Here is a 22,555-nt window from a genome sequence, read left to right as displayed (position 1 = left end):
AATTCACGGCGGCGCCTTTGCGTCTCCCATGCCAAATCTGGGAACATTTGTATTTTATAACCAAGAAAGCTTTTTTGTCTATTTTTAAAGAAAAGTTTTAACAACCATGTTTTATCAATTGGCAAAGCTAAAGTAATAATCTTGGTGGCTGGTGATGCTAAATCCTTCTCAGATGTTTCTAAGATCTGTGATATATTTAGAGGTTCTTGATCTGAAGGTTTTTCTTTTAATTGTTGATTTTGTTCTTTATCAGGCAAATAATAAACCCGTGAAAATGGTGGTAATGAATCTTCGGGTATTTCTAAGTTCTCTACTAGATATCTCTTAAGCATATCTCTAGGTGTTACTAACTCAAGTCTTGGAAAGTTAATTAACCTTAAATTATTACTGCGTGAATTATTCTCAAGCATTTCAGTCTTCTTCCTTAGGCTAATATTGTCTTTAACTAAGGCCTCTTGAATTTGTTTCAATGATACAATTTCTTTTTCTATTTTTTGAACAGATGAGTTAGAAGTATTCGTTTCTTCTCTTAAATCCTTCAATTCCTTATCATGTTCTTTAATTTTCCCTTCAATTTGTTGAAGTGTAGGAGTAATATTTTTAACAAAACCAGCCAATAAGTCCCAGATAGAGTCTAAAGTCACTTCTGCAGGTTTAATCAATTCAGTTGAAATTTGTGTAAATGTAGAGTTCTCACCGTTCTGAAGTCCTTCGGGAGATGTCTTCAGCCCTTCCCCCTCATGTAAAGATGATATTCCCCCAGACAGCTCCATGGGGGCCCTAGAAAAGTGGGCCCCAGCCTCCAAGCTCTCTAGTGGATCCTTACTTGCCTCTGGAGAGGAGAAAACCAATGAATCCGGGGTTTCCCCGCCCCTGGGAGAGCTGGTCGTCTGGGGTTGCGGGGGCGGTGCCCTAACGTCGGGGCTCAGAGTGGTGTCGGGCCCAGGAACATCCACGTTGGTTTCGCCTCCCTGTGTTGTCAGCGGGCCGCCATCCGACGTCACTGCAACCTCCTGCATGCGCCGCAGTAAATCTTGAATATTCCCGAGACCCGGGGCTCCAGGACGCCGCGAGGCAGAAGCGGCACTCCGGCCCCATCTCTTCGGCATCGCGGTAAGTAATTACCGTTAAGGAAAATGAAGAGGCACAGTCCTGGGACACGCAGCTCAGCGCGTCCTGTCTCAGATCCGGAAAGGGGAATCTTGATGTCCGATACTAGTCCATCAGAATTGTCACCATAGATTGCTTTATAGACCATACAGTCGCTCTTAAGGAGAATTCTGTTTTTCATGGGAAGCCGGTACAACTTTCCCAATAGCGGGCTAGCTCTTTCGAATTTGCCTACTCCGACGATTAATCAGGCTGCTGTATTCTGGCATAGTTGCAGGCACTTGTGTTCTCTCTCTCTCAGTGACCTTAACGATACAATTATGTTTCTTTTTTAAATTTTCAATCAATAAGACAAGGGTAAGGGGATAAGAATCACAAATCACATAAGCTAAGTTCCGCTTCATATTTATTAATGTTGCTGGAAAAGTATTTATTATGAAATATTTATATATTTATTAAGTTAATTACAAGTTGAAAGAATAAAAAAAGAAGAGTAAAAACATTAAAATGATAAGACGCAAGGTTGGGAGTAATGAGGATCTCTACCACCACAAGTTAGAATACTGAGGTGGATGTCTGAAAATCCCTATAATGCCTGAGCATTGAACATGAAAGTATATTATACGAGTAGCTAAGTGAATATATAACTCTACTACCTCTTGAGGAAGTTTGTGTCTTATTGAACTCTCTCAGTGACGACATACATACTAGAGAATGACACAGTGACAAAATTCATCACCGTTCCCGTCCCCGCGAATAACCGCTGGAAATAATCCCATATCATTTTCTAGTGTCTATTTCAACCTCATTCCTACACCAGCATTCTTCAAAGCAAAGCTTGTGGGTCAGTGGTTGTGGCCATTCATGCTCTGATTCTTCCCTCTCTCCTTAAAGAATGACATGAAGATGGTTTCCCGCGGTTATCCACGGGGACGGGAACAGTGATGAATTTTGTCACCGTGTCATTCTCTAATACATATTCAAATTTTAAAATTACTCCAGGCAGGCAGTTTGTGTGAATAAAAAAAAGTTTCCCATGTAAATCTGCTGTCTGAAAATTTCCCACCCCGTGTGCAGTAAGGGCCAGAATCTTTAAATGGTGCTGAAAATCTGGTACTGATAAAAAAAAATTTGGCATGCCGGTGTTATTCTATAAAGAGTGCATCAAGTTGAGCACTTTTTATAGAATTAACATTGAGTGCCGAATTCAGCACTCCATATTGGTCACGAGTACTTACACCAGTTGAAATCTGGTGTAAATCCTGGTATGCAAATTAAGCATAGATCCCTGCCATTCTGTAACACTGCAGTCATCTTTGTGAATATCCCTGACCTGCCTGTGCCCCTCCCAGGGCCACGCTCCCTTTTGAGTGGCACGTGATCCAGTTTAGGTGCCTGTTACAGAATAGTATGAAGCTAGATTGGCGCCCAAATCATATTTCGAGCTTGTTAGCCTCAATAGTTAAAAGGAGTCCTTTAAGTGATTATTTTGGGTGTCAAACTGGGATCTGTGCCCTTTATAGAATCAGAGGGTTAGTGTATATATAATTCAACAACGTGTCCTTTTATTCACACACTGAGCGGAAGCATTTTCAAGGGAAGGGATTGCCACACTGTGCATAATTTTGGAGGTTTTAGTCGGAGGGGGAGGGAAGCATGAGTGACTTTGGGTACCTTCCTCTTAACAGCTTACAAAGTGAAAGTACATACACACACTTCCATTTTGAAAACAGATGCAAAATTGATTCTTTAACAATGCAGGCAGTGTGAAAATTGCTTCTATAATGGCTTGTGTTGTTAAATCTCTCGCCACTGGTATTGAAGTGGGTTTGGTCCTCATCTTCCTCAAAGTGAGTTCTAATCTTTTGTAGCCCCAGTCTCTGCCTTGTGCTCTTTGGGGTCAGGACACCTGCAACCAGGGCTCACAAAAAAGATACTTCTCACTTTCAGACACTCACCATCTTGCAGTTCTTACTGAGCTTGTGCACAGGCTGAGGCAAGATAATTCTGGTAGGCCGGAGGAGATGCAATCCTGTAGTCTCAGTCACCACTCTAGTCTCTTCCTCCCCCCCCCCCCCAGGAACAAAAAGGGGGCTCTCCCTCAGGGTTCTGGCGGAATAATAAGATAACCAAGCCCTGGAGTCTTTCTGTAATTCTTTATTTCCTTTTTCTAAATTTAATCGTCTCTAATCCACTTCTGTATTCTCTGTCCACTCTGCAAGGACCATAAAAGGAGCCTCATTCAGTGCTAGGGCTTCGGAAGCATGGAATACTCAAAAAACAAACCTTGAGCTCAGCTCCCCTTTTCCTTTTATACATACACCCTTCCCCTGGAGAAAAAGGGACTCCTACTCTTTCCACTAGACTTGCTAGCCTAGTTCGCCACTTAGTTTCAAATTTTTATTTTAATTTGATGAATTGCTTATTTAGATTTACTAAGCGAGTTACAACATTAATAAAAAATATAAACATATATTTAGACATACCATTTAAACTTTAAAATGATGGGTTAGACCAACAGACTTACAGACTAATCATTACACAACTACAATTAAATACTTTAAAAAGTACAGAGGAGAACCATAGATGGAAAGAACATTAGGGAGGGAGAAGTAGAAACCTGGAGGAAACTAATATAAAATTTGAACAAAATTTAAAAATTAAAAGCATCTTTAAAAAGGAAACTCTTTAAGTTACTCTTAAAACGATTAAGATCATTTTCCTCTCTTACATGCTGAGGCAAAGTATTCCAAAGTTGCAGAGCCATCACTGAAAACATATGTCGTCGAGTTCCGATAACTTTCAAAGAGGGAACTACTATAAGCTTTTGATTAGTGGACCAGAGAGAACGCGATGTACTAGAAGGGATAAGAAATTTATTAATAAATTGTGGTTTATTAGTGGAAAGAGTTTTAAACACTAAAAGTAAAATTTTAAATGATACGGTGGTTAATTGGGAGCCAATGTGATCTAATCAGAAAAGGAGTGACATGATCACATTTTTTCCCGTTATGAATGAGTTTAACAGCAGTATTCTGGATTTTTTCTTTTTGTGTGATATTTATTAATAAAGAGTTACAGTAATCAAGTTTAGCAATAATTAAAGAGTGAATTAATATATTTAGCGATTTTGGCTCTAGAACTTAGAAATGGAGCGAATCATTCGTAGCCTATAAGAACATAAGCAATGCCTCCGCTGGGTCAGACCAGAGGTCCATCATGCCCAGCAGTCCGCTCACGCGGCGGCCCATCAGGTCCAGGACCTGTATAGTAATCCTCTATCTATACCCTTCTATCCCCTTTTCCTTCAGGAAATTATCTAATCCCTTCTTGAACCCCAAAACCATACTCTGTCCTATCACACCCTCTGGAAGCACATTCCAGGTGTCCACCATCCTTTGGGTGAAGAAGAACTTCCTAGCATTGGTTCTGAATCTGTCCCCTCTTAATTTTTCCGTATGCCTTCTCATTCTTGTAGTTTTTGAACGTTTGAAGAATCTGTCCCTCTCCACTTTCTCCATGCCCTTCATGATTTTGTAGGTCTCTATCATGTCCCCTCTAAGTCTCCATTTTTCTAGGGAAAAGAGCCCCAATTTCTCCAATCTTTCAGCATATGAAAGGTTTTCCATACCTTTTATCAATCGTGTCATTCTTTCCTGAACCCTCTCGAGTATTGCCATATCCTTCTTAAGGTACGGTGACCAATATTGGACGCAGTACTCCAGATGCAGGCGCACCATCACCCGATACAACGGCAGGATAACGGCAGTAATATCTTTCTTGATAGTACCCAGCATTCTATTTGCCTTCTTAGAGGCCGCTGCGCACTGTGCCGACGGCTTCATTGTGTTGTCCACTATTACCCCAAGTCCTTTTCTTGGGTACTTTCACCCATTACCAGCCCTCCCATCGTATAGCTGTACTTCGGGTTTATGTTTTCTACATGCAAGACTTTACATTTCTCTACATTAAACTTCATCTGCCATCTCATCGCCCACTCTCCTAGTTTGTTCAGGTCCTCCTAGTTTGTAAATCTTCGCAGTCCTCTTTAGTCCTAACTCCACTAAATCTGCGAATTTTATTACTTTGCACTTCGCCCTGTTTCTAGATCATTTATAAATACATTAGAAACATAGAAACATAGAAAGATGACGGCAGATAAGGGCCATATAGCCCATCAAGTCTGCCCACACTATTTACCCACCCTCTTAAGTCTTCTGACCCCTTAAGTATAATTGTAATTATACTGTCACTCTACTGACCCGCTCATTTAAGTCCTAGTGACCCTATCCCTTGGCATGACCCCGTAGGGATCCCACATGGGTATCCCATTTGTTCTTGAAGTCTGGGATGCTGCGTGCCTCGACCACCTGCACTGGAAGCTTGTTCCAATGCTCGATCACTCTCTCCGTGAAGAAGTACTTCCTTGCGTCTCCACGAAACTTCCCTCCCCTGAGTTTGAGCGGATGTCCTCTTGTGGTCGAGGGTCCCCTGAGAAGAAAGATATCCTCTTCCACCTCGACCCGTCCCGTGATGTACTTAAATGTCTCAATCATGTCTCCCCTCTCCCTACGCTCTTCAAGAGTGTAGAGCTGCAATTTGCTCAGTCTTTCCTCGTACGGGAGACCCTTTAGCCCCGAGACCATCCTGGTGGCCATCCGCTGAACCGACTCAATTCTGAGCACATCCTTACGGTAATGTGGCCTCCAGAATTGTACACAGTACTCCAGATGAGGTCTCACCATGGCTCTGTACAATGGCATCATGACTTCAGGTTTCCTGTTGACGAAGCTTCTCTTGATACAACCTATCATCTGCCGTGCTTTAGATGAAGCCTTCTCCACTTGAGTGGCTGCTTTCATGTCAGCACTGATGATTACTCCTAAGTCTCGTTCTGCCGTAGTCCTGGTTAAAGTTTCTCCATTCAGGGTGTAAGTTCTGCAAGGATTTCCGTTACCGAGATGCATGACCTTACATTTCTTGGCGTTAAAGCCCAGCTGCCACATCAAGGACCAACTTTCTAAAGTACGCAGGTCTTGCTCCATAGCATCTTGTAGATTATGGCCGTTTACTATATTGCATAGTTTGGCGTCATCAGCGAATAAGGTTACTTTGCCTTGAAGCCCTTGAGAAAGATCCCCAATGAATATGTTGAAGAGGAGTGGGCCCAGGACCGAACCCTGTGGCACTCCGCTAGTCACCTCCGACATTTTAGAGCGGGTACCGTTAACTACCACCCTCTGAAGTCTGCCATTAAGCCAATCTTTAACCCATGCAGTTAGAGTCTCTCCTAATCCCATCGATTTCATCTTGTTCAGCAGCCTGCGGTGTGGGACGCTGTCGAACGCTTTGCTGAAGTCCAGGTACACGACGTCCAAGGACTCTCCTGAGTCCACTCTTCTTGTTACCCAGTCAAAGAAGTTGATTAGATTTGACTGGCATGACCTACCCTTGGTGAATCCATGTTGGCTGGGATCCCGGAGATTTCCCTCGTTCAGGATCGTATCTAATTTATACTTAATTAGTCTTTCCATGAGTTTACACACTATTGAGGTGAGGCTTACCGGTCTATAGTTTGCAGCCTCAGCCTTGCAACCCTTTTTATGTAGAGGAATGACGTTGGCTGTTTTCCAATCTAACGGAACTTTCCCCGTACTTAGTGAGAGATTGAAGAGCACTGCTAACGGTTCCGCCAGAACGTCTCTCAATTCTCTGAGCACTCTTGGGTGTAAATTGTCCGGTCCCATGGCCTTGTTTACCTTTAGCCTTGCCAGTTCGTTGTAAACGTCCCTAGGTGTGAACTCAAAATTCTGAAACGGGTCATCCACGTCTTGTTTTATCATCAACTGTGGTCCGTGTCCCGGTGCTTCGCAGGTGAAGACTGAGCAGAAATATTCATTTAGTAGTTCTGCTTTATCTGAATCCGCCACCGTGTAGTTCCCGTCCGGTTGTCTAAGGCGTACTATACTATACTATACATTGAACAGCAGCGGTCCAAGTATCGACCCCTGTGGAACAGCACTCGTGACCCTCCTCCAATCCAAGTAGTGGCCCTTCACTCCTACCCTTTGCTTTCTACCCACCAACCAATTTTTGTTCCATCTATGTATGTCTCCTTCCACCCCATGGTTCTTCATTTTCCGTAGTGGGCGTTCATGGGGTATTGTCAAATTTGATGAAATTGCTTATGTGTTCGTGATAAGAAAATTTATCATCTATGACTTCCTGAAAAATCCACTGACTCTGTCTTTATGGCAGAGGTATTTTTCAGGGGGGTCACATTTATAACAAGTGTCACCCTTCAGGTCAATAAAGCAATGGCCTTAATATGAGCAATAGGGTGATACAAAGTTTGTATTCCAGGGAAATACAGCTGTTCTAGCCCTGTCCGAATAACCTATATGCACTGATTGTCATGACAGTTATGAAACTGTAGCAAAAAGATGGCTTTTGACGTCTCATTTCCATCTTCCTGAAAAGACTGTGAAAACTTGCAACAGCCTGAGCAGGATGCTTTGGGGACTTATTTTTCACTGGACAAAATAGCATTTTTATTCATAGTTCTCTTTTCAAGCCAGCATTTGAAGCTTTACATTAAACTCGGCTGCTCTTAATACTTGTTTTTCTTACATGACCAGATGCTTTTAATGTGGATTTGGATCCTGATACTGCAGAGAGATCACTTGAGCTGATTGGAACCAAGGAGGTCAAACGGCATTCAACACCTTTAAGTTATCCTGCGAACAACAAGAGATTTGCAAACTGTGCCCTGGTGTTGGGTAAGCAGAATCTTGATCGCTGCAGTTATTGGGAGGTGGAAGTCCTCCAAGGACAGGCATGCATTGGTGTTGCCTCTGAGTACCTCAGTCCAAATGGACCTTATCAAAGCACTCGGCTGGGGAGAAACAATGCTTCATGGTGCCTCTGCTGGCGTGGGAAGTCCATCTCAGTTTGCCACAACCAAGAAGAGACTGTTTTGTCTTGGTCGTCTCTTACTAAATTAGGAGTATACCTGGAAAATGAAAACTATACTTCAACTCTTACATTTTATGATGTCAGAGGAACAAGAGTGATAAAAATTAGCCAGTTTAAAATTAATCGTTATCTTAAGCTGGCCAATATATTAAAAATATATCCAGCTTTTTATCTTGAAAGTGTTGGTGCACACCTCAGAATCCACTCCTGGGAATAAATGGTTTTAATGAATACATAATTACCTCGGCTCCTTATCAGCTTTGGTCCCCAACAAACCTCAATATTACTACTTGCAAATGTTTAGAATTATTTAGGGACCGATTTACTAAATTGCAGTAATTTTTTTTTTGTTTGTTTTGGGGGTTTTTTTTGTATATTTTAAATTTTGCACTTATCTACAGTTTAAAGCAGATAACTGCAAAACTTGTGTGGTAAATGCAGGGGTCTGCCCTGCATTTAGCACACAGGGCACACAATTATCTCGTGGCCCCCATGCTACTGTATGGTCTAGTAGTACAGTCTCTCTGCTCTATCAGCCCATGCATGTAACGCAGAGCCAAGCAGCATCCCTTTTAAAGGACAGCTTCCTGCAGTGGCGCCACATAATCTGCCGCGTTCCTTCCTGATCTTACACAAACACCAGACACCCCAACTCGAAACCCTTGCTTGCCACAACATTAGCCCTGTCTCCCCTAGCTCTCTCTGTCTCCTCAAAACTACACAGGGATCAGCATTAGTGGTCTCGTGGTACAACCACTAGGGGTCATCTTTGTACTATTCTAGCTTGAAGACAGCAGTGGGGGATTGCTACTGTCAGTCACCCACTGCACCACAGCTGCTAATCCCCAGAAGTCGGGACGATAGGGCTAATGAGATACAGGGTATAGGCTACAGCAAGTGTTGGGTGTTCCAACCTAGGTGGGTAGTGGGCTTGTAAGGTCAGCAGGCGCATCGTGCTAGCGCTTTCCTTTTTGGCAGCCATATTACTAGTGTGCAGGTAGCACAGCTGTACTTATCACTTCCTCTTCAGGCTGCATTAAAGTTCAGCCACATTCTTGGCAGTGATGATAATTAGTGTGCAGTACCAACTTGTATACTAAGGAGCTGATTCTATAAATAGTGGCTAGCCAAATTTATGCGCAACTTAATTTTTTTTTTTAATTACGTTAGTTGTTATTTTAATTGTAAACGCCATTAAAACCTAATTTTAAAAAAACATTATTTATCATCCTGATGGTTTTATGCTCCTCTGCCAGCAGGTGGAGACTGAGACACTAACTTTTGACATCAGTTCAAGTGGGCTATGCAGTCCCTCTTACAATCGGTATTTTCTCTGTCTCCAGCAGGTGGAGTGGTCTGTTTGTGCAGTCTGTGCTGAGGTTTGTTAAGGCCTGTTGGATCTGGCTAGTGAATCTTTCTTGTCCCTATATCTGTCCGGACTGAGCTTGGGGGACCCTCTCAGTCCTACCGACCTCGGGGGTGCCACACTCGGAAGGGTCGAGTCCCTCACTCCTATTTCCCCCATCTCCCCAGGTTTTCTGAATTTAGAGGAGCCTCAGCTGTATGCCTGGCCACCGATACCGGCTTCGACTACAGTTTAGAGTGCCTCTGGGGTCTGCCTTTTCTTGATACAGCTGGTTAGCTGTGAGAAGAACTAAAAAGAAAATATAAAAGACACAAAAAATAAATGGAGCTTTGTATTAAAAAAAAAAAAGGGGGGGGCCCCGAGGAAGCCATTTTTTACACAGCGTTGTTGAGTGTGGGTTTTTGGCGCATTTCTTATGAGCACTTCAAAAAAACAGAAAGTATGTTTTCTGTGGGCGCTGTTCGTTGGATGCAGTGGTGGGTGCACAAATTGTTACAGCCGCCTCAAGGGAGACCCAGCTTCAGATATCAGCATACTGGTTTCTCTATGCACGCATCGTTCGTCAGCCATGGGTGAGCCCCAGGCTTCTACTGCCCACGCTGGGATTTCCTTGGCTGTCAGTGGTCAGTCGGATTCGGTGCCGCATTTGTTTTCTGGTGATGGTTTATTGACGGCCCTTCCCTCAGTTTTGGCGGGAAGCACGCCTACTTTGCCCATGTCCTCAGGGGACCTTTCTCCTGTCTTGGAAAGGCAGAAACAGGTCTTGAATGTGTCTTCTGCTCCTAACATGAATGCTCTGTTGTCGCCAGGGTTTTTTCCCCCTGATTTGATATTGGCCCTGTGCAAGGTTTATTTACAGGCGGCTGGGGTTCCTACTTGATACTGGGGGTCACGGGGTCCTCTGGGGGTGTTCCTTACACAGCTGCCCCCGTTCAATCTTCTGCCATGGCTGCCTCTGTTCAGCCCCCTCAGCCATCATCCAAGCAGCTGCGGGCATCTTGGGATGAGGATTCTTTTCTGACTGATCAGTTTTCTCTGGATGAGGACTTGGATCTAGGGGAGGACCTTACAGATCCATCCAGGGGGCCTGACATTTTGGATGCAGACTTTTTGGAGGCGCAGGTTGGCGAGGACGCATCTGTGTGTGCATATTTCACTGGGACGAGTTGCAGGAGTTCATTTTTCAGGTGTCTTCGGTTTTATACTTTGAAGGGGAAGCTAAGGACCTTCTTTGTGTTGTGGACCCTCTCCTGAGGAATCCAGTCAGCATCCCACTCTTTCCCTATGCATCAGGATATTCGGGATTTAGTGCATGCTCAGTGAAAGGTTTTTGCATGGCGTGGTCCATGGCAAGACTCTACCTCATCCCTGATGACAATATACTTTAAAGTCTCCTGTGGTTCATGCGGTGGTCCTGGCTATCGCCGAGGGACCGTATGCTGTGGTGCAGGCTTGGCTGACGACGGGCCTTCTATATGTCTTTCCATCATGGCCTCTGGTGGGCAGAGTTCTTCGGATTGGCCCAGGCACATGTGATACGCAGATCTGGTTTGTCTGCTCATGGCAGATACTTTCCCGCTGCCCCTTTCATCTGATCTTCTGACTCGGGGTCCCATCCAAATGTTCAATCTGGGTCCCTTTTGTCTTAAGGCTTGGCTCTTGAAAGGGCTTACCTATGGAAAAAGGGATATTCTGATAAGGTGATCGCCACTCTCTTAGGATGTTAGAGGCTTTCTACCTCTTGGGCCTATGTGCGTGTTAGACATATCTTTGAAGAGTGGTGCTCTGCGTGGGGGGGGGGGGGTAGAGCTACTTTGCCTCGTATCTTGGAGTTTCTTCAGGATGGCCTTGAGCGCGGCTTTGCATGGTCTTCTCTTAGGGTACAGATTGCCACATTGTCTTCTTTTCGTGGTTGCTTGCACAGTTGGCAGTTGACCTCTTCTCTGGATGTGATTAGATTCCTGAGAGCTGCGAAGTTGCTCTGACTGCCTCTTCAGCCGTCTGTTCCCGCCTGGGACCTTAATTTGGTGCTCTCTGTGCTCTTTTGTCTGCCTTTTGAGCCTCTTGGTTCCTGCACACTGTAGGACCTTACTCTTAAAGGCAGTATTCCTGGTGGCCATTACTTCCGTGAGACACGTTTCTGAACTGCAGGCCTTCTCTTGTAAGCTGCCTTTCCTGGAGTTCTCTTGGGAGCAATTCGTGCTGCAGCCAGTTCCCTCCTTTCTGCCGAAGATGGCTTCACCATTTCATGTCAATCAGTCCGTGGTCCTCCCAGTCTTGGGTAGTTGGGAGGGCTCTTTGGAGCAGAGACAGTTGTGCAAAGTGGATGTCCGTAGGGTCCTTTGCTCTTATGTTCAGAAGACCCAGGAGTTTCAGAAGTCAGATTGTCTTTTTGTCCTCTTGGCGGGTCCTTGTAATGGGAATGGTGCTGCCGAGGATACTATTGCGCGATGGATCAAGGAGGTTTTCACTTCAGCATACCTTCTTCACAAGAAACCTGTTCCGGAATTTCTCAAAGCTCATTCTACTCGGGGTCTGGCAGCTTCTTGGGCTGAGTCTTCTCTTGTGCCTCTGGTGGATATCTGTAAAGCTGCGGTTTGGTCTTCTCTCCATTCATTTGTGCAACACTACCATGGACATTCAGGTGCATTGGGATGCGGTGTTTGGCGAGCACGTTCTAGTGGTGGCCCTTCGGGAGTCCCACCCATGATGGGTACGTCCCATCAGTTTCTGTGCCGGTCTGGAGGGACAATAAAGCAGGAGAAATTGGGTCCTTACCTGCTAATTTTCTTCTAGTCCCAGACCGGCACAGAACCCCGCCCTGTAATTTTATTCTGTGTTATTTATGCTAAGAATACATTTTTTTCTGCGCATGTTGGTTGTTGGGGAGTTACAAAGGCATTGGCCTTTGGTTCATCTGGTTTAGCTAGCAAACTGTGAAACGTTTTGAGGAAGGTTCTTGTTCTAATCAGTATCCAAGAGTGTTTTCCTGGGACGTTTGGGCTAGGCTTATGTCTTCGGTCGTATGTTCTGGAATAAGCCTTGTAAATTTCTAGTTGGCTATTCATAAAGACTGATTGTAAGAGGGACTGCACAGCCCACTTGTATTGATGTCAAAAGTTAGTGTCCCAGGCTCCACCTGCTGGCAGATGAGCATAAATCCATCAGTTTCTATGCTGGTCTGGAGAGACTAAAAAAAAGAAAATTAGCAGGTAAGGACCTAATTCCTCCTTAATTAAAGTTCTACATGGAACTTGGAAAGCTACCTAGGCACCTGTAAATTATTCCAGGAAATATAATGTTCTGGTGCCTAACATAACTTGCATGCCAGTAGGTGCCGCTTGGCGTAGTTCTGTAAACAGTGCCTAGCAAGTTGATTGATAACCGCAGCAATGCCTAAGCAATAGGCGCTGTTTATAGAATCAGCCACTAGGTGTTACAGCCAGCCACTTTTCAGCCCAGTTCTGTATTAAGCAACCAACACTTTTTTTTTTTTTTTTTTTTTAAGCATAGGAAGCAATAGTACGGTAAAACCTAGGTTATTGCTTAACATTTCTTACTAGAAGTGCCCTTTAGTCTGCATAATAATAAAAATAAAATCCGGGATTTTGCTGATATCGGTGCACAATATAAGTTAGCCTCTGGAGATATTTTTCCATATCTGCAAGTTAAGGATAAGATGTCCATGTTTCATTCATTTGAGATTTCCAAGTTAGAGCGTTATCTTGGAGTACCGGTAAGAAGGGGATGCATTTCCAAATTGTATACACTGTTACAGGAAGACCCCACTAGGAAGACATCTTATATGAAAGTTGGGAAGTAGATTTCAATAGGACTTTTACTATGCAAGAATGGAAACAAATTTCCTTCTGGTTACATCATATTGCCTATGCCCCTATATTAGTGGAAAATGTCCTTAAAATGCTGGTTCAGTGGCATTTGTCACCAGCCTTACTTGGTAAATTTTCTCGGGATTCCAGTGATAGGTGTTGGAGGGACTGTGGGTCATGGGGACCTTTTTTCATATGTGGTGGGGATGCCCTTCTTTGACAAGTTATTGGGAGAACGGGTAGAGCTGCTAAATGACACACCAGATACGTTATTAATGCTTGCTTTTGTAGTTACCGGACTGATAGTGGCTCACCAGTGGAGACAGCCGTCCCCTCCAACGCTCACACATATGAGAGTGCATTTAGGTTGGGTATGTGTTCGTTTGAACCATAAATGGCAGCAATTTGTATCGATTTGGGGTACATATTTAGATCGGGTGGGCACTTGTATAAGACCACTCCCTCGCTGTGGACTCTGTAGTTCTTTTGTGCCTTCCATCTAGGTTGCCTGGTTTATTGTTCTCTCTATGAGTCCTATATTACTCTAGAGGAGCCATATTGTGTGGCAACTTAATGGTAGTTTTACCTCCTTGTAGGATATGGGGGGGAGGAGGATAAGGGGGTTGTTTTTTTGCAACAGTGTTTGCCTAGTGTTTTGCTGTTTTGTTATTACTGGAGTGTTATTGTTAATTCTGTTAATATTTGAGCTATTGTTGCATATGTGGCCTCTTTGTTTTTGTACACTGTTGAAGATAAATAAAACAATTACAGAAAAATCATAATAAACTATTAGAACCTGAAATATATGCATCAGTCTTCTGCCTTTCTTATTTCTTGGGGGCTGGGTCAAAGTATGTGTGTTGAACTCAAGGCACTCTGCTGTCTGAGACAAAGGCTGAAATGGTACCCCCACCCACCACTCAAAAGAGAGGACCTTCTGAAAACTCTGGGCAGGGAGGAGTTGAGGTCTCACTCAGAACACTAATTACACAGTTAGCATAAGAAAAATAGTATGCAACTTAACTATTCTTTAGCCTCTCTCCAGACTGGTACAGTTCACTGATGGGTAATAGCTCACCATGACCAACAGGTGGAGACTGATACAAAACTTTGGTTATAATACTAATAGCTGTACTTCCCTCTAGTCTAACCAGTGTGCCGCAGAACTAAAGCATTGCAATGCAGGCCATCCTGCAAGAACTCCAAGATGTGAGGCAAAGAGGCATGAAAGGAAACCACTCCAAAAACAGCATACCAAACCCACACATAAGCCTGAGAATGGAAAGCCTCTGGGACCCCAAGAGAGTGGCGATCACTTTATCTGAATAACCTTTCTTACCTAGGCATTCCCTCTCAAGAGTCAAGCCATAAGACAAAAGGGATCTGGATTGAACATTGAAATAGGGCCCTGAAGGTGGGGTGAGAAGGGCAGCAGAAAAACTGTATAAGGTGATCAACATATTCAGTTTACTGCTAATTTGCATGCTTACAAGTATTGACCTATTCTAAAAATATCACTAACTCTCTCTGTCCCCAATCATATAAAAAATGTTATCAATAAATCTATGAGTCCACAAACACAAGAGGTGGAACTCCAGTTCCTGGAGATTCAGGAGATTATGTGTAGATAATTATATAGAAAAAGTTTATTTTACAATATTCCATACAATAAAAACATAATCGGGTACAAAATGTTTGTGTCAAGAATATTACAGTAATTACATCATATGCACATGGGGTGAGAGCTGGACACAACACGGGCTGTGCTTCGGCACAGGTTTGCTATCTTCAGGGGTCCTTGCCAAAAAAATAATAGAAATAAATGATGACATTAATTTAATAAATAAATGTTGATGTGATAAAATAAAATGAAAAGTGATAAGTTCAATAATGTACATAAATGTGCACTATGGTGCATGAATGTGTGATGGATGGTTCATAGTCAAATGCGCGCAGACATTTGAGCGCAAGACAATAAAGTGCAGGATAAACGCGCAAGTCTATCGTGCAAGACAATAGCACGCAAGATTTATAGTAATGATGAGGTAGAAAAGTATGAATGGTGTGGTCCATGAAGAATGATAATAGACATAAATAGGCCACTGCTGGCACTACAGTGGCTACTGTTTCTTTATCCCATATCCTCTATAATAAAACCCTAAGCGCCCAAGGTGTGTTCCCTGACAGCATGATGTGCCCCTTCATGCCGAATTCCATTTCCAAATCTGTACACGGAGGCAGGGAACATGCCGGCGACTCCCCCCTCCTGCCCTCACTCACTGCCAGACAACAAACCGCTGCCGCCACTGCTGCTCCTCTTCAAAGCAGCCTGCTGAGGATCGCCGGCCGGCTGTAGCGAACTTTGCAGGCCGTTCCCTCTGACGCGATCCCATACGTCAGAGGAGGGGTGGGATCGCGTCAGAGGGAATGTGCTACTGAAATGGAGAGCGGCCTGCAAGGTTCGCTACAGCCAGCCAGTGATCTTCAGCAGGCTGCTTTGAAGAGGAGCGGCGGCGGTTCGTGCCAGTTGGCCAGAAGACACCAGGAAGCCGGGATGGAGGGAGGGTAAGAACGTGAGCAAACAGGCAGGCGGGGGGCCAGGGTGAGAGGGAAAGGGGGCTGCTTTGGGGGGAGGGGTATGCTGGGTGGCAGACAGCAATCATGCTTTGCTCTGGGAGGGGGGGGGAGAAACAAGGGGGCCACGGAGCAGGCAGGCATGGCACAATAGAGAAATACAGGCAGGCAAGGAGATAGACAAAAAAAGAGAGTGGCCAAGGAGAGAGAGAGAAAAAGAAAGAAAGACAGACACGCACATCTATTCTAGCACCCATTAATGTAATGGGCTTAAAGGCTAGTTTGTAAATAAAGCATGCCCAAGGCCATGGCCCACCCCTTCTTACATGCTGTCAGAGGGTGAGGATGTAACAACAGAAGAAGGCAAGATAAGCTTTATTGATATACATACAGTCCCAAAAAGGATCCTGGTTTTGGCAGAAAACAGCCTTCCTCAAGGGACAACACAACTAAAACAATAAGAACAAGAAAAATAAAAAAATAAATAAGGGCAAGATGGTGACTTGAGCAGGTCGCTGAAAAGAGCTCTCCCGCCTTGAAGGTGAAATTTCTAAACAATTTTCGGGGGAAGAATTCTTTTCTATGCCTAAAAGAAGGGGGAAACAGAGGGGCCTCCCTCCACCTTCCTCTGGCTCTTCGACGCCATGGCAGACTGTTATTACAGTTTACACAGTCCATCCTTCCACATCGGGCGTTTCCGCTGCTGTGAGTCGGGAAGTTACAGCTTGGACGGCGAGTTGTCGCTCTTGCTGAGCCTGCGAGGACTGCATACCTCTCCCAAGCCCGGAGAAACGTCGGCAAAGCAGACCATGCAGGAGGGCTCTCCAAGTATTTTGAGAGAGGCATGTTCTCCAGCCGCGGTGAAACCAGTGAACTCCGGAGTCTTGCTGAGTCCGGAGATCGAGTTACAGCGTTCTGGGAGTGCGGAGCCAGTGGCAACTAGCAGTGGTGAGGATGGTGGAACACAGAGTTTAATCTCTGGAGTAGAAGCCAAGGGAAATTAGGCAATTATCTCCCCCCCTCAAGCCGTTGGTGAGCCCACAGGCAGTAACACTGGAGTCTATCTGGACTGTGATTGAGAATTTACACTCGGTATGTTCTAACTTTGTTTCTATGACTTTAAACTCTACCTCTAGGATAAGTTCTTTAGAGACATCTGTTCAACAACATAAGAGCATAAGAAGTTGCCTCTGCTGGGTCAGTCCAGGGGTCCATCACGCCCAGCAGTCCGCTCCCGCGGCGGCCCATCAGGTCCATGACCTGTAAGTGATCCTTTGTCTAAAACCCTTTAATCCCCATTTTTCTTCTATCTATTACCTTTCATGATCCTATCTCTACCTCTATCTATATCCCTCAATCCCCGTATCCTTCAGGAACTTGTCCAATCCCTCTTTGAATCCCCTTAATGTACTCTGTCCTATCACATCCTCCGGAAGCGCATTCCAGGTGTCCACCACCCTTTGAGTGAAGAAAAATTTCCTAGCATTTGTTCTAAACCTGTCCCCTTTCAATTTCTCCGAGTGCCCCCTTGTTCTTGTAGGTCCCAATAGGCTGAAGAATCTGTCCCTTTCCACCTTCTCTATGCCCTTCATGATCTTGTAAGTCTTTGTCATGTCTCCTCTGAGTCTTCGCTTCTCCAGGGTGAAGAGCCCCAGCCTTTCTAGCCTCTCTGCGTATGAAAGGTTTTCCATACCTTTTATCATTTTTGTCGCTCTTCTCTGAACCCTCTCAAGTATCTCCATGTCCTTCTTTAGGTACGGCGACCAATATTGGACACAGTACTCCAGATGTGGTCGTACCATCGCGCGGTACAGCAGCATGATGACTTCCTTCGTTCTGGTTGTAATACCCTTCTTAATAATACCCAACATTCTGTTTGCCTTCTTCGAGGCTGCTGTGCATTGTGCCGTTGACTTCATTGTTGTGTCCACCAGTACACCCAAGTCTCTTTCAAGGTTACTTCCCTCTAGTACTAATCCCCCCATTTGGTAGCTGAACATCGGGTTCTTTTTTCCTATATGCATGACCTTGCATTTTCCTACATTGAAGTTCATCTGCCATTTATTCTCCCACTCCTCTAGTTTGTTCAGGTCCCTTTGTAGGTCCTCACATTCCTCCGCAGTTCTAACCCTGCTACAGAGTTTAGTGTCATCCGCAAATTTTATAACTTCACACTTCGTCCCCTTTTCCAGGTCATTAATAAATACATTGAACAGCAGCGGTCCGAGTACCGACCCCTGCGGAACTCCACTCGTGACCCTCCTCCAGTCCGAGTAGTGACCCTTCACTCCAACCCTCTGCCTTCTGCCTGCCAACCAGTGTTTAACCCATTTGTGTACGTCCCCTTCCACCCCGTGGTTCCACTGCTTCCTAAGTAGCCGCTCATGGGGTACCTTGTCAAAGGCCTTTTGGAAGTCGAGGTAAATGATGTCCAACTGGCTGTTTACCCCCTCAAAGAAGTGCAGTAAGTTTGTTTGGTATGATCTTCCTTTGCAGAAAATATTTCAATAATCACAGCTTTTATAAACAACCCGACCATGTGCCCAAGGCCCCGTCCCCAGGAGGGGCCTAAGGCTCCCGGGCCTATTCTGATTGGCCCAGGCGCCTTAGGCCCCACCAGTAGGCGGGGCTTTGGGACGGATGGGCCAATCCGGCCTCATTCCGTCGTTGGCTGCCTGCCGGACAGGCGGGTTTGGCTCCCGTCTGTCCGGCCAACTAAACAAAGGTATGGGGAAGGGGGGTGGGGATGTCGTGGGGGTCGGCTAGGGGGGTCGCGGGTCAGCTGGGGGGTGGTCGGAGGTTCTTGGGGGGGTGGTCGTTGGGGGGGAGGGGGGTTTGAGTCAAGCCCGTAATGTAGTGCGGGGTAGGGGTTTGGGCTCCCTCCTGGCCCGATGTTGTCGGGGGGGGCAGGATCGGCTGGCCAGGAGGGTTTGGGCTCCCTCCTGGCCCGAACAACTAGCGGGGGGGGCGCAGGATCGGCTGGGCCAGGAGGGTTTGGGCTCCCTCCTGGCCCGAACAACTAGCGGGGGGGGGGGGGTCGCCAAGGCCAGGAGGGCTTGGGCTCCCTCCTGGCCCAATATTGTCGGGGAGTTGGGGAGTCGGCGGGGCAAGAGGGCTTGGGCTCCCTCTTGCCCCGATCATGTCAGGGAGTCGGGGGGGGGCAAGAGGGCTTGAGCTCCCTCTTGCCCTGATCGTGTCGGGAGTGCCGCGGTTGGCTGGGGCAATAGGGCTTGAGCTCCCTCTTGCCCTGATCGTATCGGGGAGTCGGGGGGAGGCAAGAGGGCTTGAGCTCCCTCTTGCCCCGATTGTGTCGGGGAGTCGGCAGGGCAAGAGGGCTTGAGCTCCCTCTTGCCCCGATGTTGGCGGGAGGGGGGGTGTCGCAGTTTGATATGGCAGAAGGGCTTGGGCACCCTCCTGCCTGGATCGTTGTGGGGGGGAGAAGATTCTGTAACCGGTGTTGTTTTTGACACACACCGGTTACAGAATCCAGCTTTTAGGCGAAGGACTGGCTCCTCCTTCGCCTAAAAGCCCTTCTGTTGGACGTTTGTGGCCTAGGCGTGTTTTTGTTTCATTATGGCTAAAAAGTGTAGACGTGCTATGGGGGTACTTGTAGACATAGTGGAGATTGGGCGTTTAGGCAGAGGAAGGCCATAATCAAAACATGGACGTTTGTTTTGGTTATGGACACTTTCCCTGCTTCTGGGTTGAACGTTTAGGGACTTAGGCCAAAAGGGGACTTAGACGCTTTTTTTGATTATGCCCCTCTAAGAGTTTGCTTACTAAACAAATGACTGATAAAATGATGATTCTAAGGAAGATTGAAAATTTAGAAAATCAACAAAAAATTTGAACTTAAGGATTCTTAATTTTCCAATAGCTAAGTTTATGTTCTCACAGGAACTTTTTAAGAATTTTATGTTGACTGTTCTAAATATTCCGGAAGCTAGTCTTTCCCCGATACAGAAAATTTACTACTTAAAACAAATGCAAAAGGAAAAAGTAGTGGTAGTTGAAAATACACAATTAGATGTTTCTGTTATTTAGCAATCTTCTGATATTGAAATTTGGGGACGGGCGACTTTGTTAGTCTCTCTTGTGTTCCTACAAGATAAAGAAATGTTGTTGAAATTATAGATCACCTATTTAGGTGAAAGGGTATACATATTTCCAGATGTCTCAAAGTGGACACAATCCAGGAGGAGTTTTTAAGATTTCGTCCAAAAGTGATTGCTTTAGGGGCAGTGTTTCAGCTGAGATTTCCATGTAAATGTTTTGTCTCATATCAAGGGAGTAATTATATTTTCTTTGAACCTGCCCAATTAGGTTTTTTCCTAGAAGGTAAAGGAGTCTTGACACAGCCAGAATGAATCAGGATATAATGCAGTATTTAAAGGATAGGTTAACATCTTATTACTGCTCTATTTCCTTTTCTTTTCTTTTTATATGAATTTCCCCTTTTCCCGATGGGTTTACTCATTTTGCCTCTTACCCTCAGATTGTGGACTGTGTTAGATAAATATTTCATTGTCTAATTTCTGGTGCTTAGTTTGTATAGCTAAGTGAGTTTATAATTTTGTATTTCTTTGATCATCTATGTATATTGGATGTATTGAAATTATAAATAATAAATAAAAATAAATAAATAAATAAAGCATAAAACCAAATTGATATGTGGAAGAACATAATAAAAAATGTGCCCAAGTCTGAGGTTAGATGTTTTGTGCAAAACGTCCACAAACCCAGCAGGAAAAATGTTCATTTTCAAAGCTGCCAAATGTCTATCTTTTATTTTTGAAAATGAGCAAGGTATAAGTTTTGGTCCTTAGGACATCTACCTTTTTTGCCCATTTTCAAAAGCGTCCAAGCAAAAAACATACAAAATCAAGTTTTGTAGATATACCCACCACCACCACCTTGACTGATCGCAGCAGAAAGAATCCCCATCAGCTGAGCCGTTTCAGGGGCTTCCTGGCAGCTCAGTTAATGGGGATTCCCCCTGCCAGGATCAGCTGAACCATGAAGCCCTAAACCCCTCCCCCTCACATCCCCCACATCCCTCTCACACACCAGAGGAAAGAGCAATTATTTTAAGATATATCTGGGGGAGGGAACTAAGCACAAGGGAAATTTTGTTTGACATCAAGGAATGGGGGAGAGAGGGGCCACTGGACTGTGTTTACAGTTGGGTGAGGGAAGGGGGGTCAGACTGGGGCATCAGTTAGGGAGATGCCCATTGTCATGGCATTGGGAGGCTGACACAGAATACCTATGGCTTGATTTTTTTTTGTCAGTATGAGATACAGTCACTACTCATTCATTGACAGGAAGGATGAAATTTTGCACTGAGTTGCATTTTATTGATGTGAATTTAAAGTGGTACTAATTTGCATGATCATTGCTTACAGCATGCTACAGTATTTTTTGGTCACTAATTTTGTGGTAAAAACTGTGCGCTGAGCCAGCTCTAGAAAATTCTATATTAACTCACAGATGCCTTGGGTATGGCCCCTGGGCCCCAAGTAACATGCATTAGGTCCCTTCTCCAGTTCACGTCTGTCTGCCCTGATCTCATGCATTGGCTCTCTGCTCTCCACCTGCAATTTGGCATTTCTCTCTTCAGTTTCATTCCAGTACTTCCCCAGACCAACATCTCTCATTTTCTTATCCCTGTAGTCCTCCAATCTTATTTGTGCCAGTAGCGCTGCAGAGATGCAGTTTCCAGTTGGCAAGGGGCCTTTTTTCTGTGGTATCTCACCTTCTCTGATGCTATTTCTGGTTTCAGAGGCAGACAGAATACACTAGGACAGCCAGAAGCAGTGTCTCATCGGTGCTAAGGGCACAAGCAAGTTTGGAGGACCGTGGGGTGGGGGGTCAGAGAGAGATGATGGCAGCAGGAGTAGGGGAAGGATAGGAACAGAGAGTGGATGAGATGATGGGAGTGGTGGTGGGGAAGAGAAGTAAAAGAGATCCTGGGCCAGTGAAGGGGAGGAGAGGAAGAGATGATGGGAGGAGAGATGCCAGAACCTGTGGGGAAATGTGCTGGACCAGCAATAGAAAGAGAGAGAAACATGTGCTGGACCCTTGTGTGTGTATGTGAGGGGGGAGGAGGAGAGGAACACAGAGAAAATAAATGCCAAATAGCAGACCCTACAGAAGTCAAAAAATCACTCAATAGGTGTAATAGTGAAATTAATACTTCTAAAACACACACTTAGAATTCAAAAATTAGCAGACCCTGGCAAGAAACAAAACAAATCAGAGGGAAGAAAAGCAGAAACAGAGACTGGGAGTACACCCTAAGAAAAATTAAATGATCAGGCAACAGAGGTAGAAAAAATAATTTTATTTTCTGTTTTTGATTAGAATATGTCAGTTTTTCTAATGTACAAAGAATCTGCTGGGGCACGGGAAAATAATAATCTTCAGCATTTCAGGGCTAAATCTCAGCCTTGATGTCTCTGTAAAGGAAAAGTGGAGCCAATCACTATCTCCCTTAAACTCTTAAAGCTGCAAAATAAAAACACTCTTTTACTTGTTGACTTAAATCTGTACCTGCGTTACAATTTCCGCTGTTTTCTCACAGGAACACTAAGAAGCCCAACAAGCCGCAACCCCTCCAAAGGCTTTAAATTTCCCGCATCTCGGGCAAAATGAGAAAAAGCCCAGCAGCAGACACGCGCACAGGTGCACGGAGGTCTTG

At 44.8% G+C, this 22,555-nt stretch overlaps 1 protein-coding gene and 1 long non-coding RNA gene across 6 annotated transcripts in view; one reads left to right on the top strand and one right to left on the bottom strand.

The window, feature by feature from the left end:
• TRIM47 (tripartite motif containing 47) overlaps window positions 1–14,083 on the top strand; it is a 55,553-nt gene extending 41,470 nt beyond the window's left edge. For 3 of the 5 annotated variants that reach the window (XM_033960101.1, XM_033960099.1, XM_033960098.1), the window contains exon 7: window positions 7,749–9,817. In XM_033960101.1, coding sequence (XP_033815992.1) covers window positions 7,749–8,302 — 554 coding nt within the window. In that variant the 3' untranslated portion in view covers window positions 8,303–9,817. Of the gene's footprint in view, window positions 1–7,748 lie in introns of all 5 variants that reach the window. The other 2 variants (XM_033960100.1, XM_033960102.1) reach the window with 1 other exon arrangement.
• An 8,100-nt stretch (window positions 14,084–22,183) lies between these two features.
• On the bottom strand, window positions 22,184–22,545 carry LOC117367905. Its single transcript, XR_004540876.1, has 2 exons — window positions 22,408–22,545; window positions 22,184–22,313 (listed from the first exon to the last, which is right to left on the bottom strand). It is a non-coding gene; the product is annotated as an uncharacterized LOC117367905 (long non-coding RNA).
• Window positions 22,546–22,555: the final 10 nt, after the last annotated feature.

This window comes from Geotrypetes seraphini, chromosome 10, assembly GCF_902459505.1.
Source record: "Geotrypetes seraphini chromosome 10, aGeoSer1.1, whole genome shotgun sequence".
NCBI lineage: Eukaryota > Metazoa > Chordata > Amphibia > Gymnophiona > Dermophiidae > Geotrypetes > Geotrypetes seraphini.
Note: the sequence above shows the minus strand (reverse complement) of the source record. Positions and strands in the feature narration are given on the sequence as shown.